General features: G+C 43.4%; 2 protein-coding genes across 2 annotated transcripts; both read left to right on the forward strand.

Moving 5' to 3' along the window:
* The first annotated feature begins 869 nt into the window (after positions 1-869).
* LOC133136141 (uncharacterized) lies at positions 870-5,673 on the forward strand. The gene is made up of 6 exons (XM_061253395.1): positions 870-1,034; positions 2,035-2,081; positions 2,822-3,163; positions 3,324-3,611; positions 4,421-4,456; positions 5,372-5,673. Exons 1-6 carry the CDS (start codon positions 1,006-1,008, stop codon positions 5,467-5,469), a joined length of 840 nt encoding a protein of 279 aa, XP_061109379.1. The 5' UTR covers positions 870-1,005; the 3' UTR covers positions 5,470-5,673.
* A 12,545-nt stretch (positions 5,674-18,218) lies between these two features.
* Positions 18,219-22,200, forward strand: LOC133137992 (uncharacterized). Its single transcript, XM_061256436.1, has 5 exons — positions 18,219-18,255; positions 19,259-19,305; positions 19,731-20,075; positions 20,823-21,110; positions 21,914-22,200. The coding sequence occupies exons 1-5, from the start codon at positions 18,227-18,229 to the stop codon at positions 22,057-22,059; spliced, it is 855 nt and encodes a 284-aa protein (XP_061112420.1). The 5' UTR covers positions 18,219-18,226; the 3' UTR covers positions 22,060-22,200.
* The last annotated feature ends 1,453 nt before the right edge of the window (positions 22,201-23,653 follow it).

Genomic DNA, 23,653 nt, shown 5'->3' on the forward strand with positions numbered 1-23,653 from the left:
TCATCAACATATTCTATTAGACATTGTGAAGTTGTTTTTCTTAAATTTCCATCACTGAAAGCTTTACACGAACAAAAAAGAATTTGTATTAAGTATTCATTAAATTAGTAATTCATTAATTAACAATCCCCACGCATTGCTACATCAGATAAGTCATTTCTGTTGTTCTCCTTGATACCTTATCTTTCAAAATAGCAGGCTAATCTAACTACCATTTACATTATCAGATCATATCCATTCTGATTGAACTGTGTATCGTTCCACTCAGTTCCACTAATATGACATTCAATTCAAATTGTATTTTTTGAAAATCATGTTGAAATTATCTTGAAACGGTTAAGACTATTTGTTGAATTTATCTATTGCATTGTGGGACATAATAATAATAATAATAATAATAATAATAATAATAATAATAATTGTTAGTTTTCTCATCTCTAACAAACTGATAGGGTAAAGTGGATAACTGAATCAATCAACCGACAGTTAATTAATGAAAACAATTATTTATCATATTTATAAAAATTGATCATTTGAAGGCTACTCACACCACGTTAGCAGCGCGAGCGTGAAACACACGTCCCTCATGTTCAGCGCTTCGGACGGTATTAGAATGGGGAGGGGGGTTCTGAGGTATATTGTTGTCTGGGATGGGAAGGGTCGAATAGACCGCCGGTCATTTGCAATGAAAGCGGAAATTGTTTGATAACTGGGGGTTGTCGCTTTCGAAGCAATGGACAGCGATTGACACATGCTACCGCGGATGCTCAACCACACGACGATTTATGTGGACGTCAGAAGCAGGACTTGCGGAGGTTAACGATCGGTTTATCATTAAGCTGTTAATGCCTGGAAACGAAACTTAACGGAAACGAAACTCCGATTAAATCAAATGTTAGGTTTCGTTTTCGTTAAGATTCGTTTCCATGGAATTCGCTTGGTATCCTCAGCTGTTTCACGCGTAGAAAGTCAGTCACTGCAGACACAGACACATGCCCGGACACCATGCCGCGTCCTCTCAGCGTATGGAGCTGGTAAGTAGGCTACCCTAACTAAAGACTTCGCTTAGGCTAGCTGCATGTCCCAACTTCCTTGCCCATTGCACAGACAAGTAAACGGTTGGGACATTTATTTGACGGGAGAGTATCCCTATGCATAATTACATGGCTAATAATAACCTAAAATTACCTAAATTATTTAATTTAATTTAATAAATACATTTATTTTTTAAAAGTATAATAATAAAAAATATTATTTATAAATTTACGTCTTAAATATATTATCTTTCTAGCACTATTCTAATGACCTAAATTAATTACCCTCAACAGACCATCGCAAATGCGATACTGGCTTCAGTTCATTTCTGCGAACTGGAGTGTCCCTCTTAGGAAACAAAACTTAACTCGTAGGGGGGGGGGGGGGGGGGGGGGGCGTGGCACATTTCTCAGAGGTTTTACGTTTGGGAACCAATAACGTGACTGTCAGCAACCTGAGCATTGCGTTAATTTAACAGACGCTCTTTATGCAGAGTGTTGGAGATCGTAAGTGCATTCACTCGTACGCGCAACGGGGTCAGTAACACACCAGGCTAACAGAGCAGCGTGTATGTACAACATCATTTAACCACTAAGTGTAAGTTAACTGATGCCATACTTGAATCATAGCGCAAAATTGTAAACCGATAACATCAATGTGTTAGGCTGTATCTCAATGTTGTGAAAAGCCTCCAGCATATGGGGTTATTCAGGGCTGGCTGTATCAGAATGCAAAGCAGAGGTGGGCAACTAGGGCCGTATCTGTTTCTGGTTTTCATGCCAACTGCCCCTGTATGTCCCTGTATGATATGGTTTTACTGTGATCTAATCTGAGTGATGTAGTGTTTGTGTATGCGGCCAATTAGCTCATTCAGCCAGAGTAACTGGTGGAAACAAAAACCTGCATACTCACCGGCCCCCCAGGACTGGAACCCCCCCCCCCCCCCCCCCGATCTGAAGCATATTAGGTCTCCCTAATATCTGATACCTGTTGTCCTAGGGCCTCTGTGCAATGCCTGCTCCTCCAATCCCTTATTCACCTTTCAGGTGAGTTGATCTCTATAAATTACTGTCCCAGTAAGGCTAGTTGGAAAGCAGTTTTGTGCTCTTTTTTATACGGGAGTGATAACCACATTCATAGAATGTATTCAAATGATCTGTTACCATGTTTTCATAAAATGTAATGTGTGTTTGACTATGTACTGTCTGTTCCATAATATTTTCAATGACATGTTTTTGCCACAACAGTATCCATTTTGTAAGGCTTAAATCTGAATGCTGACCTGACACCCCAAGCCAATAGCCTCAATGAATGGGACCTTGTATCACAAAGCAGGATTACTGAGTCTGCTGGATAACTGTGTCAGTAACTGTATGAGTGACTGACTGACTGAGTGACTGTGTGTGTGAGAGAGAGTGAGAGAGTGAGTGAGTAAGTGTGAATCTTCCAGATTACCTGAAACTAAATAATATCTCATTTCCATGGGTAATTTGCCACTTTCTGCCCCCGGCCACATGGTGCACCAAAAAAAGACCTGTTCTGGGCTTTACTGCAGCATAGTTATCCAGCTAACTCAGTAATCCTGCCTGGTGGAAACCCCCCCCTGATCTTAGCGCTGGGACAGATCCAGCTAACTCAGTAATCCTGCATGGTGAAAACCCCCCCCTGATCTTAGCACTGGGACAGATCCAGCTAACTCAGTAATCCTGCCTGGTGAAACCCCCCCCCCCCGATTTTAGCCCTGGGACAGGAGACTAAACTCATGTTCTGTCCCGCCCTCTCTCAGCCTCCGACCCCTCCAACATCGACGTGTTCTCCCAGGTGGGGCAGGAGGTCACGCTCCCCTGCCACTGCAGGTCCACCATAGATCCAGCCAAGGCCTCCAAGCACCCCTACCTGTGGTGGGAGACCCCCATGGAGAGTGTCTTTGAGCTGGAGGGGCCCCTCCGTTTTGAGGCGCCCAAATACAGGGGGCGGGTAGACGTGGGGCTGCTGGGTTTCGAGGAGGAGGGCAACTGCTCTCTGCTCCTGCGGGCCGTACGCTTCTCAGATGCGGGGCTGTACGAGAGCTTCGTCCGCGTGGGCAGGAGGAGGAGGTTCGTCAGGAGCGTGGAGCTCAACGTCAGGGGTAAGGCGAGAGGGACACACACATGGGAAAGTGGTCGGGCTGGGCGCTGAGAGTTTGGGCTAAGGCGTTTGTGCTATGTTAAAATTGTCCCTCGAGGGATTACAAGTAAAAGATTTGACACCCCCTCCGCGTTTTTGAATACAGACTCTGTGCCTCCTAGATCACAAGGACAGCAAAACTCTGGCAGAAGGAGAACACCTTCATCTGAAGCTCCACACCACCCAGGATGTGACCGTGGTGTTCCAGGGGAAGGACGCCAAGGCGGGCGAAATTTGGCGGAGGTGGGGCGAGGGTGAGGGCAAGGCCGTCGGCGGCAGGCAGGGACGTCTGGTGGAAAGGGAGGGGGCGCTGATCCTTTCGGAGGTGAAGCTGGAAGATTCGGGGACCTACAGGGTGCTGGACCCTCAGGGGCTGGCCGTTAGCACTCTTCTCCTCACCGTGGAGCCAGGTGAGAAAGACACACATCCTGGAGAAAACTTTAACCACCCAAATGAGATGTTAACTTCATTACCTTTAAACTTTAACTTTTGCTGGGGGGTATTTTTGCACAGGCTTGGTTTCGCCGTGTAGATAGTACAGCGGGGTGACAAAGCATCAATTGTACAGCGCTTTGGATGAAGGCGCTATATAAATGCCAACCATTTACCTTTTACAGCACTTTTCACTTTTTTTTTTTAAGTCGTACTGTTACACATTTTATTGTCTTTTATTGTTTCTGTGGATTGATTGTATTTATTGGTTGTTTTATTATTATTTTATGGATTGTTTTTACCGTTTGTTGACGGTTTTATAAACAGTAGTTCATTTCTTCACTGCTCTCTGTCCTGTTACTGTCTTCACCATTCTCTTATGTCCTAAAAAACGTTTTCCTTTAAAGTGCCTGTACGGTATTCAGGTTGTCCAGTTCTTAAATGTATTAAAGGCATACTCTGCAGGATTTCTACCTTGAGAATATTCTAAAATGACCATGCTTAGGAATATTTATGATGCAGTATGTCCACTCCTTTACCTGTATTTATTATCCTAAATTTGTGTTTGGGACATTTCTGGGCGTGGCACTGTTTTCTGTGCGGGGGAGGGGTGGGGGTGGCTCAGAGTCTGTTACTGGGATCCGGTCTCAGTGGAGTATTCGTAGCGACTGCACTGGCGGAGGTGAAGAAGCGAAAGCTTCACAAGCACTAACGCTGAAGCAGGCAGCAATAGGAGCCTTCCATCTTAATGAGATCTCAAACATCTTGAAATTCATTGTCTTTTCAGAAGCTGAGCCCATGCAGCCGGCTGAGAGACATCAAGGTGAGTGCAATTTTGTGAGGGGAAACACTTCTTTGAAAATACTCATTTCAAGTAAACTAACATATCAATGGTTAATTAAAGCCCTGGAAAGTATTCATGGCAATATATAACCAATGTATATCCATACCCAATTTTCATTGGTTGTTTCCCAGAAAACATTCGATGATTTATTTTTCACTAGGTTATTACTGCCCATAATGCATCTGATCTGCATTTTTTTAAACCATTAAGTATGCCATTCTGATGGCATATTAACATAAGAGCATAAACCAGAGTATAATTCATGGCAAGTTATAAATAAATAATTTGTTATTTAGCTGACACTTTTATGCAAAGTGACTTACAGTTGGTTAGACTAAGCAGGGTAACATCCCTGGAGCAACATGGAGTTAAGGTCCATGCACAAGGACTCAACTGTCCTACTCAGCTGTCCAGACCTTATCATGGCTACACCGGGGCTTGAACCACTGACCTTTCGGGTCCCAGTCATGCACCTTAGACACTAAGCTACAAGCTGCTCTGTAAGTTAATGTCAACTTGCCATTACATATACTCTGGTTTCTGCACAAATGAAATAAAATAAATACGACTGCCCATATCTTGCATTTATACACAAGCCCTGGAAGGCCTATCTGCCTAGAATGTGCTTGGGTATTGGGCCAATCACAACCCTTTGATTTGTAACACATTGGCAGTTTAATTCAGGCTCCTAGAGGTAAGATTTGTGTGAAGGAGCAGTTGCAGTGGGAAGTGCTGATGTGGTGTTGCAGTGGGAAGTGCTGATGTGGTGTTGTAGTGGGAAGTGCTGATGTGGTGTTGTAGTGGGAAGTGCTGATGTGGTGTTGTGGCTCTTTGTTAGGCTGCAGCGCAACCACCAGCTTCAGCTTGTGAATTTTCTCTTTTTTTTCCCTTTAGATGCCAGAGATGCTCATTCAAGTGCGGGCAGAGCAAGCGGCACATCGCCCATCATAAGCGCCCTCATGCTCTTCAGCTACTTCTGTCTGAAACTCTGAAACAAAAAATGACTTATTTTTACTATATTCCACTAAAACATTTCAATTTTCTGGGGTGATTTTGGGGTAATCTTGTCCTTCTCTACTGGAGGTGCCTCTTTCATCTGGATGCAAACGCACGTGAGACTGGGTGATCATCGATTTGTTTTAATGTGGCCAAGGCATGGGGTAAGTTTTGTGGAAGTTGATACTGATTTCATATGCCTGTCCTCAGAATTCCTCAGAATTCCAGTATTCCTGCCTTTCGCCCAATGTATGCTGGGATAGGCTCCAGCCCCCCTGCGACCCTGTTCAGGATAAGCGGGTTCAGATAATGGATGGATGGATGGATGGATGTCCTCAGAATTATATTAGTGGATGTTCAGTTAATGTTCTTGTGATTTACTTTGTGTATCGGTATTTTTAGTTGGCTAGGTAAGCAGTGTTTGGATAGTTAAGTTTGGTCACTTTTGCTTTGTTGTTTGTTTGTTTGTTTGTTTGTTTGTTTATTTGCTCGTAAAAAAAATTCAATTCAATGAAATTCAAATAGGCCCTAGTCCTTGGTCCTGGTCTTTGTTGTACAGGTAGCAGTTGAAATTGTAATTCCCTCTAGGGTCTTTCAGCGCACTTATCCCTGGTTATGGATATGCACTTTGCACTTTGTTGTACGTCGCTCTGGATAAGAGCGTCTGCGAAATGCCATTAATGTCATGTAATGTTATGTAAGACTAAGGCTGGGTATTTTTCACAGATAATATTGACTGAAGTTGCAAGTAGTCATGGGAGAACAATGGAAAAAATCACAGCACAAAAATAAAAAAATCCCGACATATTCAGCAAACAATATGAATATGCTGGGACTGGTCCGGGCCCCAGGCGGCACGGATGGTGCAGTGGGTAGCACTGCCGCCTCACAGCAAGGAGGTCCTGGGTTCGAATCCCCGTCGGCCGGGGCCTCTCTGTGCGGAGTTTGCATGTTCTCCCCGTGTCTGCGTGGGTTTCCTCTGGGTACTCCGGTTTCCTCCCACAGTCCAAAGACATGCAGGTTAGGCTGATTGGAGAGTCTAAATTGCCCGTAGGTATGAGTGTGTGAGTGAATGGTGTGTGTGCCCTGCGATGGACTGGCGACCTGTCCAGGGTGTATTCCTGCCTTTCGCCCAATGTATGCTGGGATAGGCTCCAGCCCCCCTGCGACCCTGTTCAGGATAAGCGGGTTCAGATAATGGATGGATGGATGGATGGATGGTCCGGGCCCCCGTAAGCACCAGACAAGGGACACCTTCCATCTCACTCTCCAGCACAGATTATACACTGCACCTATTCAGCAGGCAAAATGCAAGTGTATGCAAGTGTTTTTCAGCGTATGCAAGGCTTTTTCTTGATTGTGAATGTATTCATGTATATATAATAAATAAAAATTAAGTGATGATTAACTGAACTTTATTTTGTGTGAAGCAGTACAGGCAGAGGACACACAGGTACAGTACAGGTAGAGGACACACTTTCAGAAGCAGGTGGAGTATCTACAGGCCCAGCAAACGGGACCTCTCCCCTGGGAGCACACTTTCGTGGGAGTACAGCTTGCACCATAGCACCTGCACTCAAAGTACAGCGCTGAAACCAGAACACCAACATCAGCACAGAAATCAAAACATCAAGAACATAAGCCGTATTAACAGCCTGTGATATACAGTATGTACACTCATTGGAAAAGACATTTTTCATAAAGGAATGCCTCTGTTTTAATTAAGTATTACATCAGAAATTCCATCCAATCAACTCATTCCCCTCACCCTTGGGGGGTGTAGGGGGGGGAATAAATAAAAAATGTATGCTCGAACGATCAGGTTTCAAAATAATGGCGTGATGGATTTGTGGATTTTATATCCACACCAATATTTGCACAGACACAGACCGTATGTATGGAGTGTCTTTTACTTCTCCCCTAAATCAACATGATATTCGTACACTGACACCTGTGACCCTCATTCTGATTATAGTGTCCATAATCACAATCAAATCTCAGAGAGGGAAAGACTAGAGAGCTAGAGAGGACAGGAAATGAGAGCTGGAGGGAGGGGAGAAGAACAGAGATGGAGGGAGAAAAGGACCTTCCAGACCCCTTTCCCTCCCCTTATCTCCCAGACCACACCATTTACCCCTCCCAGACCACTCCCTTTACCCCTCCCAGACCACACCCCGTACCCCTCCCAGACCACACCCCTGTCCCCCCCATCTCCCAGACCACACCCCTTACCCCTCCCAGACCACACCCCTGCCCTCCTCCTATCTCAGAGACCACACCCCTTACCCCTCCCAGACCACACCCCTGCCCTCCCCCTATCTCCCAGACCACACCCCTGCCCTCCCCCTATCTCCCAGACCACAACTCTTGCCCCTCCCCCTCTCTCCCAGACCACACCTCTTGGCCCCTCCCCTGGCCCCCCAGGCCGCGCCCCCTCCTCAGAAGTTGGGCTTGTGCTTCTTGACCTCAACCATGAGGTGGTGCAGGTTGATGAGCTCGGAGCGTACTGCCAGGCTGCGGAAGGCGGGCTGAGAGAGCACCTTGTGGAAGCCGTGGTAGTACTGGATCAGCTGCGTCAGCGCCCCCTGGGGACAGGGCATGGGAGTGCGGGCGCGGCGGAGGCCAGCGTGAGCAGGGGCAGAAGCATCGGTGGCGAAAGGCTTACGCCCTTACGGTCGACATACTGAATGAATCACTATACTATGTGACTGATACAGTGGCTTCAGGAAGTATTCAGGAAGTCGACGTTCTTGCCCATCAATCTACACTCATTAAGCCATAATTGAAATCTCTGATGTAATTATTCAGACGCTTAATTCAGTAAGGACAAAGGCCACAGTCTACGTCAGGCGACAATAGAACCTTCACAAAATTTCCACGTTTTCAGTTGAATTAACAAACTGCCTGGCAGGCCACAGTCATTACACTGAATAAATAAACTCATTTACGTGACAGATTATGTACATACGCACAGCTGCACGAGATGATGCAGAATTAAGCGGAATGAAATTATAAGAGGAGAGAGAAAGTGAGAGGAGAGAGAGGGAGGGAGAGAAAGAGAGGGAGCGAGAGGAAGAGAGAGGGAGTGAGAGGAAGACAGAGAGAGAGGGAGGGAGTGAGAGAGGAGAGGGGGAGCAAGAGGAAGAGAGGGAGTGAGAGAGGGAGAGAGGAAGAGAGAGAGAGAGAGAGAGAGAGAGAGAGAGAGAGAGAGAATTTGATTGCATCTTTTTAAAGTTGGAAAGTTGGGACTTAGAGGAGCCCCTCTTAATTTTACAAAATACATCAAAACATATTGTGGAATGGTCACTTGTCCCAAGTCGTTCCATTACCTCCATTACTGCAAATTCTGTCTGAATCATTACCACCAGATGTGAAATCGATTGCCCACTTGTAGGCTGACTGACATACTGCGTCAACAAAAGGTAATTTCTAACATCTAAAAATTCCTGTCCGGTCACTAAATTCCAGTTAATATTTGGGTAATTGAAGTCATCCATTATAACCACTACGCTACAGAGGCGGCCTGTAAACGACTGGGACATGCAAGGTCGGTGGTTCTAATCCCCGTGTAGCCACAGTGAGACCTGCACAGCCTTGAGCAAGGGCCCTTAACCCTGCATTGCTCCAGGGGAGAATTGTCTCCTGCTTAGTCTAATCAACTCTGGATAAGAGCGTCTGCCAAATACCAATCATGTAATGTAATAGTCTCACCTCCCAGACAAGCTTGTTTAAAGAGCACTGTATTTCAATATATAATGAAATAAATAGTCTAGTGTGTGTGTGTGTCTGTGTAGGTTCTTGTTGCCCACCTGCGTCCTAGCCAGGAGGAGCTGCTGAAACCCCTCCACTTCCTTACTGTCATCTGCTGCTGTTTCCTGAGAGAGAGGGAGGGGTGGAGGGAGGGGGGAGGGAGAGGGAGGGAGGGAGGGAGGGGGAAAGAGGAGGAGGGAAGGGAGGGAGATGGAGCAGGAGAGAGTGAGGAAGAGAGAGGGATGTTGTTATCAGGTCCAGTACTGTGCAAAGGTTTTCGGCAGGTGTGGACAAAATGCTGTAAAGTAAGAATGCTTTCAAAAATAGAATTATGTTAATAGTTTATTTTTATCAATTAACAAAATGCAATGAGTGAACAGAAGAAAAATCTAAAACAAATCAATATTTGGTGTGACCACCCTTCGCCTTCAAGCCAGCATATATTCTTCTAGGTACACTTGCACAAAGTCAGGGATTTTGTACGTATATAGTTAGCCATGACACGAATATGAAAAATAATAAATTACAAGAATAATGATAATAAACAATGATACCTAACACAGGACAGAACACAGGAACATAACAAAAGTGGGAAGACAACATCAGGTTTGAAATCATTCCAGATGAAGACAAAATAGACAAAACTGAATCGAAAAAACTGCCCGTCCAGAATCCATCAGACCCCTCCAACTCATCCAGACTGCAGCAGCTCGTCTGGTCTTCAACCTTCCCAAACACTCCCATGTCACCCCCCTGCTTACTCCCCTCCACTGGCTGCCTGTCATGGCTCGCATCAAATTCAAAACATTGGTGCTAGCTTTCCATGCAGTTAAGGGGTCAGCCTCAGCTTACCTCCAAAAGATCATCAGAGGTTTTTTTTGTTTGCATACATTGTTTGCTTGGTTGACTATTTGGTTTTCGACTTTTACCTTCTGCCTTCCTTGACTTTGTTTTTGCCTGGCCCTTTTTGTACTTCAGCCTGTGAGCTGCTGACTCAAACATACGCATCAGCCAACATTAGGCTCATGAATCACAGTTTATGGTTTTGTGTCCTGATCTGAATCATTGTGTGGTGTACAAACAGCTGATGCTTCACAAGTGGTGTGTGCAACATGTGCACCCCGTGCTCCTGCGGGTTCTTGTTTCAAAACAAGAATGTGACCTTGGATTGCTTCATTCTTATATTTCAAGTGCTAACTGGACGATTATGAAGGTGAAGATCTGCTTATTTTATCATTTATAAAATCAAAAATGTATGCACTGGACATACATACACATATGACATTGTTTACAGGATTACAGGACAGAATACAGGATCTCAATTAAAAACATTCCCGTTTTTTGTTGTTGTAAGTATGGATATTGGTGTGTTAGCGGTCCATCAAATTATTAAACTATTCATTTAAGTCACTTCAATTTGGTCATACAAACGTTGTGTACATACAAATCAAAGTCTTTGCACATTTTATACATTGTTAATGTTGCTACATTTGTTTAAGGACAATATTATTGCCACTATGAATAATATATAATAGGATGTATAAATATGAATTGATATTTATATATTATATATATTTCATGTTCCAGTTTGATTTATCCTGTAGGAAGATTGTTTTTCCTTTTTATTCTATTGGTGCAGTGCCCTCCAGAAACCAGCAGAGGGCACCATCTGCCCTTTCCAAGCGTTTCGTGTTTCCATAAATTCTCATTGGACTGGTTTAATGGTTTTTGGTTTCTGCTTGTATATCTCATTTGCATCGTTCTGTTCACCTATTTTTCTAACGTATTTAAGCCTCTTGCGCTTGTGTCTAGGAGCTTGTGGTGTTTGTCTGTGTACATGCAGATTGCTGTGCCAAGCCTGTAGTTCCCTCAAGTGTTTTGGTTGTTTATCATTGTTGAGTCCTCAGTAAAATACCTTTTATTCCTGGCCTGTTTTACTCTGCACTTGGGTCTGGCCTGGTATTACCCAGTGACACTTGCGCTATCTAGAATTAAACATTTCCAGACCATACACGAATAAGGTTCTAATTGACATTTGACTAATTGGTTTGTTTATGTTCATTTATGTTTGTTGGGCAAATCGAAGCTCAATCTCAAAACTACTCATAACGCAGATACAACCTTATAATTCCAAGGTCACAATGTGATACTCTAAAAACCCTCCCCACTGGCCGAAAACACATGGCCATTACTTTATTACATTAATGGCATTTAGCAGATGCGCTTATCCAGAGTGACATACAGTTGATTAGACTGCGTGTCCCAGTCATGCACCTCAAGCACTACGCTACAGGCAACGAAAATGAACCGTTCAAAGGGAGGAGTTGGTAGCCAGGTTCGTACCAGAGGAGGTTTGTGATGACACTCCACACATGCAGGAATAAAACATGAATAAAATGAAGGTGGGCACAAGCAGCCATGCTCCAGTTGAACGCTTCAGTGACGTTTGTGTATCCAGTTTCCTTGTTCCCTTCGGCTATTGACCAGAGTTTCATATTATACTAAAATAGCTAGCTTTAATGGGAATGCCACACCTATTACAGGAAACTACATTCCCATTAAAGCTAGCCATTTTAGTGTAATATGAAGCTCTGGTCAATAGCCAAAGGGAACAAGGAAACTGCCCTGCAGAACAGCATGATTGGTTATGAAAGGCTAAGTGTTTTCATAAATGTAAATGCAGATCATTGACCATTCATACTGCTAGAGTATTGTATGAATTATATCCAGTGTTACCAGCTGTTGGGCCCTTGAGCTAGGCCCTTAACTGCCCTAGAGGGTAACATCCCCTCCATAGTCTAATCAACTGTGAGTCACTTTGTGTAAAGGCAATAGGTGCTGGCTTCCCTGACAAAATTGCAGTACTGCTCACAAACATACTTTCCACAAATACATATCCATATTCTGCCTGCTTCTCATTCATCCATACATACATACACACCAACAGCAATTGGCTGCCATGCAAGGCACCATCCAGCTCGTCAGGAGCATCTTGCTCAGCGACACATCCGGGGTGGGAATCGAACTGGCAACCCTCCGACTGCTCTGCCTGAGCCAATGTCGCCCATCTAAAATCTAACATTTAACAAAGTCATCTCTAGTCATCTTGTTGCCTCCTAGACTCAACAATTGAGAAATGGGATAGGCATAGCCATGACACAAACCCAATACTAACCATGTAGAATAACGCGCTTCCTGAGGGACTAGCAATGAACCGATGACTTGGATGAGGTATCATTTGTTTTTGAAAGGCAAAAATAGAAAAGCAAAACTGAAACGGAGGAATTATAGGTACCCAACTCTCAGGATTATTATGTACAAGTATAATTATACATGTATTAGAGGATTGGTTTGGACTGGTTTATCATACAGTATGAATTGGAAAACACTGAGTACTACATTTCACAGAGACAAGTAATGAACTGATAAGAGTTCAACAAGGAGTCCTAACTCCAAATAAAGCTTCTAAGATCCATGTGCATTTGCTTTATTTGACTGACATGCTAATGTATCCTGTTTATCATTTTAATGCTGAGTTTTAGATATAGTCCATTGTCAGATTTATCAAATAGACCCTAGTCTGTATCTTTCTTGTAGCCTTAGCACTTGAAACTGTACTTCCCTCTAGGGTCTTTCAGCGCACTTGTCCCTGGTTATGGGTATGCACTTTGTTGTACGTTGTTCTGGAGCATCTGCCAAATGCCAATAATGTAATGTAATGTGTGCTTTATCATAAAGCCATTGTTTAATTGTCGCCCTCACTGATAGTCATGCCATACTGATCTAGTGCCTTAAATGTTCAACCTGCTTCCTCAAATATACTACAATTTGTTATTTGTTCTCATCAGCATATCTCTGATCTTTGTTTTTTTCTGTTCATATTTTGGAGGGGAGAACTGTACATCAGCACACTCCTGCACAGTCCTTATGAAATGTAGAAAAAACACCAAAGTAACAAAGTAAATTATCATTTATTATGATTTCCAAGCCAAAATATTCAGATATTCAGGAGCAAAAGAGCAGTTTGTATGAATAAGAACAAAGATATAAAAGATAACCGTTTTTATTTTACAATGCCAAAAAGCTTCAAGCTATTGCAGTCCATGTACTGGATAACATCAAGCTTATAACCGGTTTCACAAAAGAAAATGCCTCCTTAAATTTGAGTAAAAAATTCAAGAAAATTCATTTGCAAACAATATAGAAATCTAGCCATGTAATTAAAACATAAGTGTATTGCATAGGAAAGTGTAAAATATACTTGCACACGCACACACCCACACACAAGCACACATACAAACACACACAAGTTCAGTAAAAATACAGATTGAGTAGGAATGGAAGGACAGTAGTAGAATTAGCCTGACATCATCTGGACGCCTCAGGGGTTCTGATTGGTTGGAGGCTGGAGAGCTACTAAGGCATAGATGATTTCAGTATGAAGGGGCGAGGTCTCTCTTTGCTTTGAGTGACAGGGTTTTTTGGGAAGGTGAAGACTGGCATAGTGCAAATTCCCTGTCTGAAAAACAAAAACAGAGTTTACTGAAGCAGCATATCACAAAAAATAAACAGTCACAAGGAGTGGAGATCTCTTGCAAGTTTTATAAAATTAAAAAGTATACACATATACGTACTGTATAGTATAAGCACACAGTGCAGTCCATGAGTATTTGAACAGTGGTACAATGTCTGTTCTTTTGGCAGCACACTGGATTTGAAATGAAACTGTGATTATGAGGTTAAACTGCAGACTGTCACCTTTATTTTGTGGGTATTTGCATCAATATTGGGTGATCCGTGCAGGAATTACATCCCAAAGTTTGATAGATAGTCCCCCCATTTTAGGGGACCAAAAGTCATTTGTTCAGTTGGCTTCTCGGCTGTTTCAGATTAGTCAGGTGGATTAGCTTCCTTATCGCAGGCAATGCTTTCAGTGTCTAGTCTTGGTTCTGGGCCTTTGGTTGCCTTTGAAGTCTGTTATTGGTGTTTGTCAACAGGAGGACCAACGTTGTATCAGTGGCTTAGATACAGGCCAAACCACATGGGCTTACCAAAATAACCTATTTGGAACACGGTCGTCAATTGCACACTTTTGACATTCGACTGCAATATCTGACCCTACTGATATCTTTCTGACCCTACTGATATCCTTCCCATGGATATACATACATGGAGATGTCCCTGTTCCACTGCAACACTAGCCAGTTGAGCGGTATTCGTGACTGAAGCTTCTGCTATCCGACCCCCTATAATGAACCCTCTTTCAAAGTAGTTTTTTCCTCTTGCCACCTTGATCCAAAATGGAGGTCAACTGGGCCTGCTCTCAGAACTGTGTCACACATGCCTCAGGGAAGCATCCGTGTTCATTGTGTTTCTCCACTTGTTTATTCAGCTTTCTCCACTCGTTTATTCAGCTTTCTCCCTGCTCACTCACCTCCTTAGACATTCTGAAGGTTGCAATTCATTCAATTAACTCATGAATGTAAATAATTATATGAGTATATTCAACTGATTGTCACAATAATAATAATCATCATCATCATAATGTATGTATTACAATTAAAATGCGATCATGATTATGGTTAATATTATTTGTATTGGCAATAATCATCTTCAATAATTGAAAGAATGATTAATGTACAACAAATTACGTAATATATTTATTGATGATATTGCTATTATTATTTGTAGTCATAATCATTTATTGACTTATTGAATATTATTGTGTGTCATTCATATCATTTAATTGTTATTCTTTTTGAATAATCACCGGTTCCTTACCTTCATGCTGTCATCGTGTCTCGCACAGTTTCTGCAGGTGGCTGGAATGGTATGGTAAAAAAAAAAGGTAAAAAAAAAACAAATAGTAACAAACACTGTTCTTGTCCACATCGTGCTAGACTTGCGTCTCTCAGATGGAAAGTTAAACCGAGGTCCTGAATAACTAAAGATCCAGTGACACTCTTTTCAAAGGTTCGGTGATTCCCTGATGCCCTGGCTAAATTCCCAACCTTGGCTCTTTCAGCCTGCCACCTAACCATCTGATCGGCCCTTTTTGTGCCCCCCTGAGCTAAAGTAATGACTCATTTGATCCAATGACTGATGGTTCATGAGTGGTTCTGGGATTAAATGGTGTAGCTGCAGTTATTTTTATTTTGCTTTTTGCAATGGTGTGACCCAAACAGTGGCAAGTGCCAGACACTTGCAAGTTTCTATTTCCTTGGCCGACACAGTGTCTCATTACAAGGAAATGAGACTCTCTGTCGGACGAAGCTGCACGTCATTTTTTCCATTCAGTTTCGGTTCATCATGAGGAACAGAGAGAGGACTCGGGTGCAGGATCGCCCCTGCATTGCAGCCTAGAGTGCGTGTTGGACAAAGGCATCAAAATAGAGCAGTTTGATCAAGTCGAGGGGCTGATTTTTTGGAAACACTGGGACCCCCTGCTCTAACCCACCTTCTCTGAATATGCTTCAAGATGGCCGCCTCACCTCTCCTGTAGCAGAGCCCCCAGACACAGAACACGGTCACCACGGTCACCACGGCAACCACCAGCGGGATAAACACCAGGGGAGTCCAGCAGACTGGAGACGGTCTCCCTGAGTCTGAATAGAAAAATGATTAAGCAAATTCAGCGACCAATCTGCCTGCCTGGATTATTAAAGTCTGGCAATTGTACTTCGTCCCTGAGTCTATGCATGTTTCCTCTGCCCTGCCCTTATCTTTAAGAAAAAAAACGCAAAACTAGGGCGAGGCCCACCGATGCATTCTCTTTGGTTTGTGACCACACGCTCTCCCACCATGCTGCGTTACTCAGACAAAGGCAGATGTATACCCCGCTTCCTGTGTCATCACTAATTTCCACTGGTTTGCAACTTTTCATGGGTATGTACTATTTATGCATTTCTCTCAGAACCCACAACCGATGCAACAAAGTAGATCAGCATCCCCTCATCTTTGCCTCATTGTGGAACTGTGTGTGTGTGTGTGTGTGTGTGTGTGTGGAAGCTACAACCCAGTTCCCATCAATTGTCTCATTTTATGTCTGCCCATCTGACAGTATTATTGTGTTACATATTGCATATGTATCCTGTAGGACACCTTTGATGTCATTCTCACTTTGAGGAAGTGTTGGGTGTTATTGTAAAAAAAAACAAAAAAAACAACAACAAAAAACATGCCAAATATCATATGACAATAATAATTTAAGTTTTAGCTGTGGGCTACTATGCAGGTGGTATGCTATCAGGGTCAATTTTGGGTGCTGTATGAGGGACTTTTCACCCTGATTTTATCTATTTATTTGATTTTAATAAACGCTGGATTCTGGAGTATTTTTTAATATTACTCAAAGACACACGATAAGCAGCTGAGGCTGTGATGGAACACTGACCTGGTAGAATCAGCCGAACTCCTTTTCCGAAACGGACTTCATCCCCTTCAAAGTCCATACAGTAGTACAGACCATGGTCCGACTCTGTCACTCCGGAAATTTCCAGGCTGAAAGATTTCCTGCGCTTGTCCTCCTGTGTGCTGAAGTGACCACAGTCACCACTGGTGCATTTGGTTTCTGTTTTATTGTGAATTCGGGTTTTTACTGTTGTTGTCAGAGCGATCATTTGTTCCGAGTGCTGATGGAACCACACCATTTTGCGGTTGAATGGTTCACTGCAGGGCAGGGTGACATTCTCTCCGAGCCGAACCAAGATCGACTCGGATGGTGGAGAGAGCTCATCTGCACCACCTGAACAGGTAAAACAAAATAACTTTCGCAGATTTACCTTTACAGTAACTTAACATAACATAATATACTGGCGAGCACAGGCCATTCAGCCTACCACTAAAGTGTACCTACTGCTAAGTTTCCCTAAAACCTAAATAATATCAAGCACCATATCAAGCCTAGTCTTGAAAACCCCCAGTGTTTCTGCCTCCACTACATGTCCTGGCAAGCTATTCCACACTATGCTATTCCATGCTCATTCTCATTCTGTACTTCTACATTCTCTCATTCTGTTCAGTCTCCTTTTAATAAGCTTAAAGAGATTAAGCATCTCAAGTCTTTCCTCATAACTTATCTTTTATTTTAAAAATCAATCTGGTTGCCCTTCTCTGAACCTTTTCCAGCGCCTCTATATCTTTCTTATCTTTCTTAGCACACAGTTCTGGAATTACTTAAATATCGTCCGTTAGTTCTTAAGCTCCTTTTCTTAACACAAGCTTGAAAATGACTTACCCAAAATAAAATGCCTACTATTCCTGAACCCTTTTGACTACAGGCATAATCCTGGTGTCTCCTGAATGGCATTGTTCTAACTTCCTCAGAAATATTCACTCGAGAAAACTCAAGAGGCTAGGGAGATGACAGATTCCTTGGAAGTTCCCCAAAGGAAGTCCTTTATTAATAATAATAATAATAATAATAATAGGCTAATAATTGTTAGTTTTCTCATCTCTAACAAACTGATAGGGTCAAGTGGATAACTCAATCAATCAACCGACAGTTAATTAATGAAAACAATTATTTATAATATTAATTTTAAAAATTATAATTTGAAGGCTACTCACACCACGTTAGCAGCGCGAGCGTGAAAAACACGTCCCTCATGTTCAGCGCTTCGGAGGGTATTAGAAATGGGGAGGGGGGTTCTGAGGTATATTGTTGTCTGGGATGGGAAGGGTCGAATAGACCGCCGGTCATTTGCAATGAAAGCGGAAATTGTTTGATAACTGGGGGTTGTCGCTTTCGAAGCTATTGACATATGCTGCACTCGCCGCGGATGCTCAACCACAGGACGATTTATGTGGACGTCAGAAACAGGACTTGCTGATGTTAACGATCGGTTTATCAGTAAGCTATTAAACCGCATTGCCTGGAAACGAAACTTAACGGAAAAGAAACGTCCATGCTAGGTTTCGTTTCCATGGAATTCGCTTGGTATCCTCAGCTGTTTCACGCGTAGAAAATCAGTGACTGCAGACACAGACACATGCCTGGACACCATGCCGCGTCCTCTCAGCGTATGGAGCTGGTAAGTAGGCTACCCGAACTAAAGACTTCGCTTAGGCTAGCCGCATGTCCCAACTTCCTTGCCCATTGCACAGACCAGTAAACGGTTGGGACATTATCCCTAGAGTATCCCTATGCATAATTACATCGCTAATAATAACCTAAAATTACCTAAATTATTTAATTTAATTTAATAAATGTTTTAAATAATTATAATAAATAAAAATGTTTTATTTATTTTATTAATAATAAAAAATATTATTCATACATTTACGTCTTAAATATATTATCTTTCTAGCACTATTCTAATGACCTAAATTAATTACCCTCAACAGACCATCGCAAATGCGATACTGGCTTCACTTCATTTCTGCGAACTGGAGTGTCCCTCTTAGGAAACAAAACTTAACTCATGGGGGGGGGGGGGGGGGCACATTTCTCAGAGGTTTTACGTTTGGGAACCAATAACGTGACTGTCAGCAACCTGAGCATTGCGTTAATTTAACAGACGCTCTTTATGCAGAGTGTTGGAGATCGTAAGTGCATTCACTCGTACGCGCAACGGGGTCAGTAACACACCAGGCTAACAGAGCAGCGTGTATGTACAACATCATTTAACCACTAAGTGTAAGTTAACTGATGCCATACTTGAATCATAGCGCAAAATTGTAAACCGATAACATCAATGTGTTAGGCTGTATCTCAATGTTGTGAAAAGCCTCCAGCATATGGGGTTATTCAGGGCTGGCTGTATCAGAATGCAAAGCAGAGGTGGGCAACTAGGGCCGTATCTGTTTCTGGTTTTCATGCCAACTGCCCCTGTATGTCCCTGTATGATATGGTTTTACTGTGATCTAATCTGAGTGATGTAGTGTTTGTGTATGCGGCCAATTAGCTCATTCAGCCAGAGTAACTGGTGGAAACAAAAACCTGCCTACTCACCGGCCCCCCAGGACTGGAACCCCCCCCCCCCCCCGATCTGAAGCATATTAGGTCTCCCTAATATCTGATACCTGTTGTCCTAGGGCCTCTGTGCAATGCCTGCTCCTCCAATCCCTTATTCACCTTTCAGGTGAGTTGATCTCTATAAATTACTGTCCCAGTAAGGCTAGTTGGAAAGCAGTTTTGTGCTCTTTTTTATACGGGAGTGATAACCACATTCATAGAATGTATTCAAATGATCTGTTACCATGTTTGCATAAAATTTAATGTGTGTTTGACAATGTACTGTCTGTTCCATAATATTTCCAATGACATGTTTTTGCCACAACAGTATCCATTTTGTAAGGCTTAAATCTGAATGCTGACCTGACACCCCACACCCCACGCCACATGGTGCACCATGGGAAAAAGACCTGTTCTGGGCTTTACTGCAGCATAGTTATCCAGCTAACTCAGTAATCCTGCCTGGTGAAACCCCCGCCCCCCCCCCCCCCCCCCCCGATTTTAGCCCTGGGACAGGAGACTAAACTCATGTTCTGTCCCGCCCTCTCTCAGCCTCCGACCCCTCCAACATCGACGTGTTCTCCCAGGTGGGGCAGGAGGTCACGCTCCCCTGCCACTGCAGGTCCACCATAGATCCAGCCAAGGCCTCCAAGCACCCCTACTTGTGGTGGGAGACCCCCATGGAGAGTGTCTTTGAGCTGGAGGGGCCCCTCCGTTTCGAGGCGCCCAAATACAGGGGGCGGGTGGACGTGGGGCTGCAGGGTTTCGAGGAGGAGGGCAACTGCTCTCTGCTCCTGCGTGCCGTACGCTTCTCAGATGCGGGGCTGTACGAGAGCTTCGTACAGGCAGGAGGCAGGAGGAGGAGGTTCGTCAGGAGCGTGGAGCTCAACGTCAGGGGTAAGGCGAGAGGGGCACACACATGGGAAAGTGGCCGGGCTGGGCGCTGAGAGTTCGTGCTAAGGCGCTGACGCTTTTGCACGGGCCCGGGGTTCCAGGCATGCATTCCTTTTGGATTCAAATGCTCTTCTGTTTCTGTTCTCCGTTGATGCACCTTGCCTGGTGCATTTAAGCATGCCAGTTAGTCAAATGCAGAAAAGTATTTGAATCCAAGACGAATACTATTTGAACCCAGGTGTGCTTTAGCATTCCCAGGGCAGTAACAACCTCAAGGGGGTCAGGCAGTGGCGGTTGGTGCGGAGGCGGGTTTATTTTATTTTGGGCCAGTTCTCTCAGACACGGATTAAGCCTAGTGTGGGAAAATTTTAATTGGCTCACAAAATATTGCTCATATGGCATTAACTGTGTAATTTGTGCAAAGCATTAATATGTGCCCACTTCTACTAATGTGCAGAGAGAAGCTGTCTACCAGCGGAAATGTCCACTGAACTGTAGCAATGTGAGCAAATATGTGTCATAGGGCATGAATACCAGTAACAAAGTATAAGGCATTGTTCTCCGCTTTGGAAGCGCTGGACCCGATGTGCATATTGTATAAAGCTGTTAAACACTTTTTCCACCTAACACCGGTTATTGGCTCTAATAAGACATTTCTATGTTAAAATTGTCCCTCGAGGGATTACAAGTAAAAGATTTGACACCGCCTCCACGTTTTTGAATACAGACTCTTTTCTCTGTGCCTCCTAGATCACAAGGACAGCAAAACTCTGGCAGAAGGAGAACGCCTTCATCTGAAGCTCCACACCACCCAGGATGTGACCGTGGTGTTCCAGGGGAAGGACGCCAAGGCGGGCGAAATTTGGCGGAGGTGGGGCGAGGGTGAGGGCAAGGCCGTCGGCGGCAGGCAGGGACGTCTGGTGGAAAGGGAGGGGGCGCTGATCCTTTCGGAGGTGAAGCTGGAAGATTCGGGGACCTACAGGGTGCTGGACCCTCAGGGGCTGGCCGTTAGCACTCTTCTCCTCACCGTGGAGCCAGGTGAGAAAGACACACATCCTGGAGAAAACTTTAACCACCCAAATGAGATGTTAACTTCATTAACTTTAAACTTTAACTTTTGCTGGGGGGTATTTTTGCACAGGCTTGGTTTCGCTGTGTGGTTGGACAGCGGGGTGACAAAGCATCACTTGTACAGCGCTTTGGATGAAGGCGCTATATAAATGCCAACCATTTACCTTTTACGGCACTTTTCACTTCTTTTTTTTAAGTCGTACTGTTACACGTTTTATTGTCTTATTGTTTCTGTGGATTGATTGTATTTATTGGTTGTTTTATTATTTAATGGATTGTTTTTACCGTTTGTTGATGGTTTTATAGACAGTAGTTCATTTCTTCACTGCTCTCTGTCCTGTTACTGTCTTCACCATTCTCTTATGTCCTAAAAACCGTTTTCCTTTAAAGTGCCTGTACGGTATTCAGGTTGTCCAGTTCTTAAATGTATTAAAGGCATACTCTGCAGGATTTCTACCTTGAGAATATTCTAAAATGACCATGCTTAGGAATATTTATGATGCAGTATGTCCACTCCTTTACCTGTATTTATTATCCTAAATTTGTGTTTGGGACATTTCTGGGCGTGGCACTGTTTTCTGTGCGGGGGAGGGGTGGGGGTGGCTCAGAGCCTGTTGCTGGGATCCGGTCTCAGTGGAGTATTCGTAGCGACTGCACTGGCGGAGGTGAAGAAGCGAAAGCTTCACAAGCACTAACGCTGAAGCAGGCAGCAATAGGAGCCTTCCATCTTAATGAGATCTCAAACATCTTGAAATTCATTGTCTTTTCAGAAGCTGAGCCCATGCAGCCGGCTGAGAGACATCAAGGTGAGTGCAATTTTGTGAGGGGAAACACTTCTTTGAAAATACTCATTTCAAGTAAACTAACATATCAATGGTTAATTAAAGCCCTGGAAAGTATTCATGGAAATATATAACCAATGTATATCCATACCCAATTTTCATTGGTTGTTTCCCAGAAAACATTTGATGATTTATTTTTCACTATGATCTGCATTTTTTAAAACCATTAAGTATGCCATTCTGATGGCATATTAACGTACAGTCGTATGAAAAGGTTTGGGCACCCCTGACAATTTCCATTATTTTCATTTATTAATCATTGGGTGTTTGGATCTGCAACTTCATTTTGATCTATCAAATAACTGATGGACACAGGAATATTTCAGAAGTGAAATGAGGTTTATTGGATTAACAGAAAATGTGCAATATGCATCAAAACAAAATTAGACAGGTGCATAAATTTGGGCACCCTTGTCATTTTGCTGATTTGAATACCTGTAACTACTTAACACTGATTAAATGGAACACAAAATTATTCTGTCATAACAAGGGGCGTTATGCACGGCAGTGAAAGAACACAGCATTCCAAGAAAAACACTTGCTACCCACAGTAAAATTTGATGGAGGTTCCATCATGCTGTGGGGCAGTGCCGGTACTGGGAATCTTGTTAAAGTTGAGGGTCACATGGATTCCACTCAATATCATGAGAATAACATTCAAGAATCTGTCACAAAGTTGAAGTTACGCCGGGGCTGGATATTTAAACAAGACAACAGCCCTTTTTTCTGTTAATCCAATAAACCTCATTTCACTACTGAAATATTACTGTGTCCATCAGTTATTTGATAGATCAAAATGAAGTTGCGGATCCAAACACCCAATGATTTATAAATGAAAATAATGGAAATTGTCAGGGGTGTCAAACTTTTTCATACGACTGTAAGAGCATAAACCAGAGTATAATTCATGGCAAGTTATGAATAAATAATTTGTTATTTAGCTGACACTTTTATGCAAAGTGACTTACAGTTGATTAGACTAAGCAGTGTACAATCATCCCTGGAGCAACATGGAGTTAAGGTCCATGGACAAGGACTCAACAGCTGTCCAGATCTTATCATGGCTACACCGGGGCTTGAACCACCAACCTTTCGGGTCCCAGTCATGCACCTTAGACACTAAGCTACAAGCTGCTCTGTAAGTTAATGTCAACTTGCCATTACATATACTCTGGTTTCTGCACAAATGAAATAAAATAAATACGACTGCCCATATCTTGCATTTATACACAAGCCCTGGAAGGCCTATCTGCCTAGAATGTGCTTGGGTATTGGGCCAATCACAACCCTTTGATTTGTAACACATTGGCAGTTTAATTCAGGCTCCTAGAGGTAAGATTTGTGTGAAGGAGCAGTTGTAGTGGGAAGTGCTGATGTGGTGTTGTAGTGGGAAGTGCTGATGTGGTGTTGCAGTGGGAAGTGCTGATGTGGTGTTGCAGTGGGAAGTGGTGTTGTAGTGGGAAGTGTGGGGTAACATGGCTCAGGCAGTAAGAGCAGTCATCTGGCAGTCGGAGGGTTGCCGGTTCGATCTCGCCCTGGGTGTGTCGAAGTGTCCCTGAGCAAGACACCTAACCCCTAAATGCTCCTGACGAGCTGGTCGGCGCCTTGCATGGCAGCCAATTGCCGTTGGTGTGTGAGTGTGTGTATGAATGGGTGAATGAGAAGCAT

Source organism: Conger conger, chromosome 9 (assembly GCF_963514075.1).
Source record: "Conger conger chromosome 9, fConCon1.1, whole genome shotgun sequence".
In the NCBI taxonomy this organism is placed as follows: Eukaryota; Metazoa; Chordata; class Actinopteri; order Anguilliformes; family Congridae; genus Conger; species Conger conger.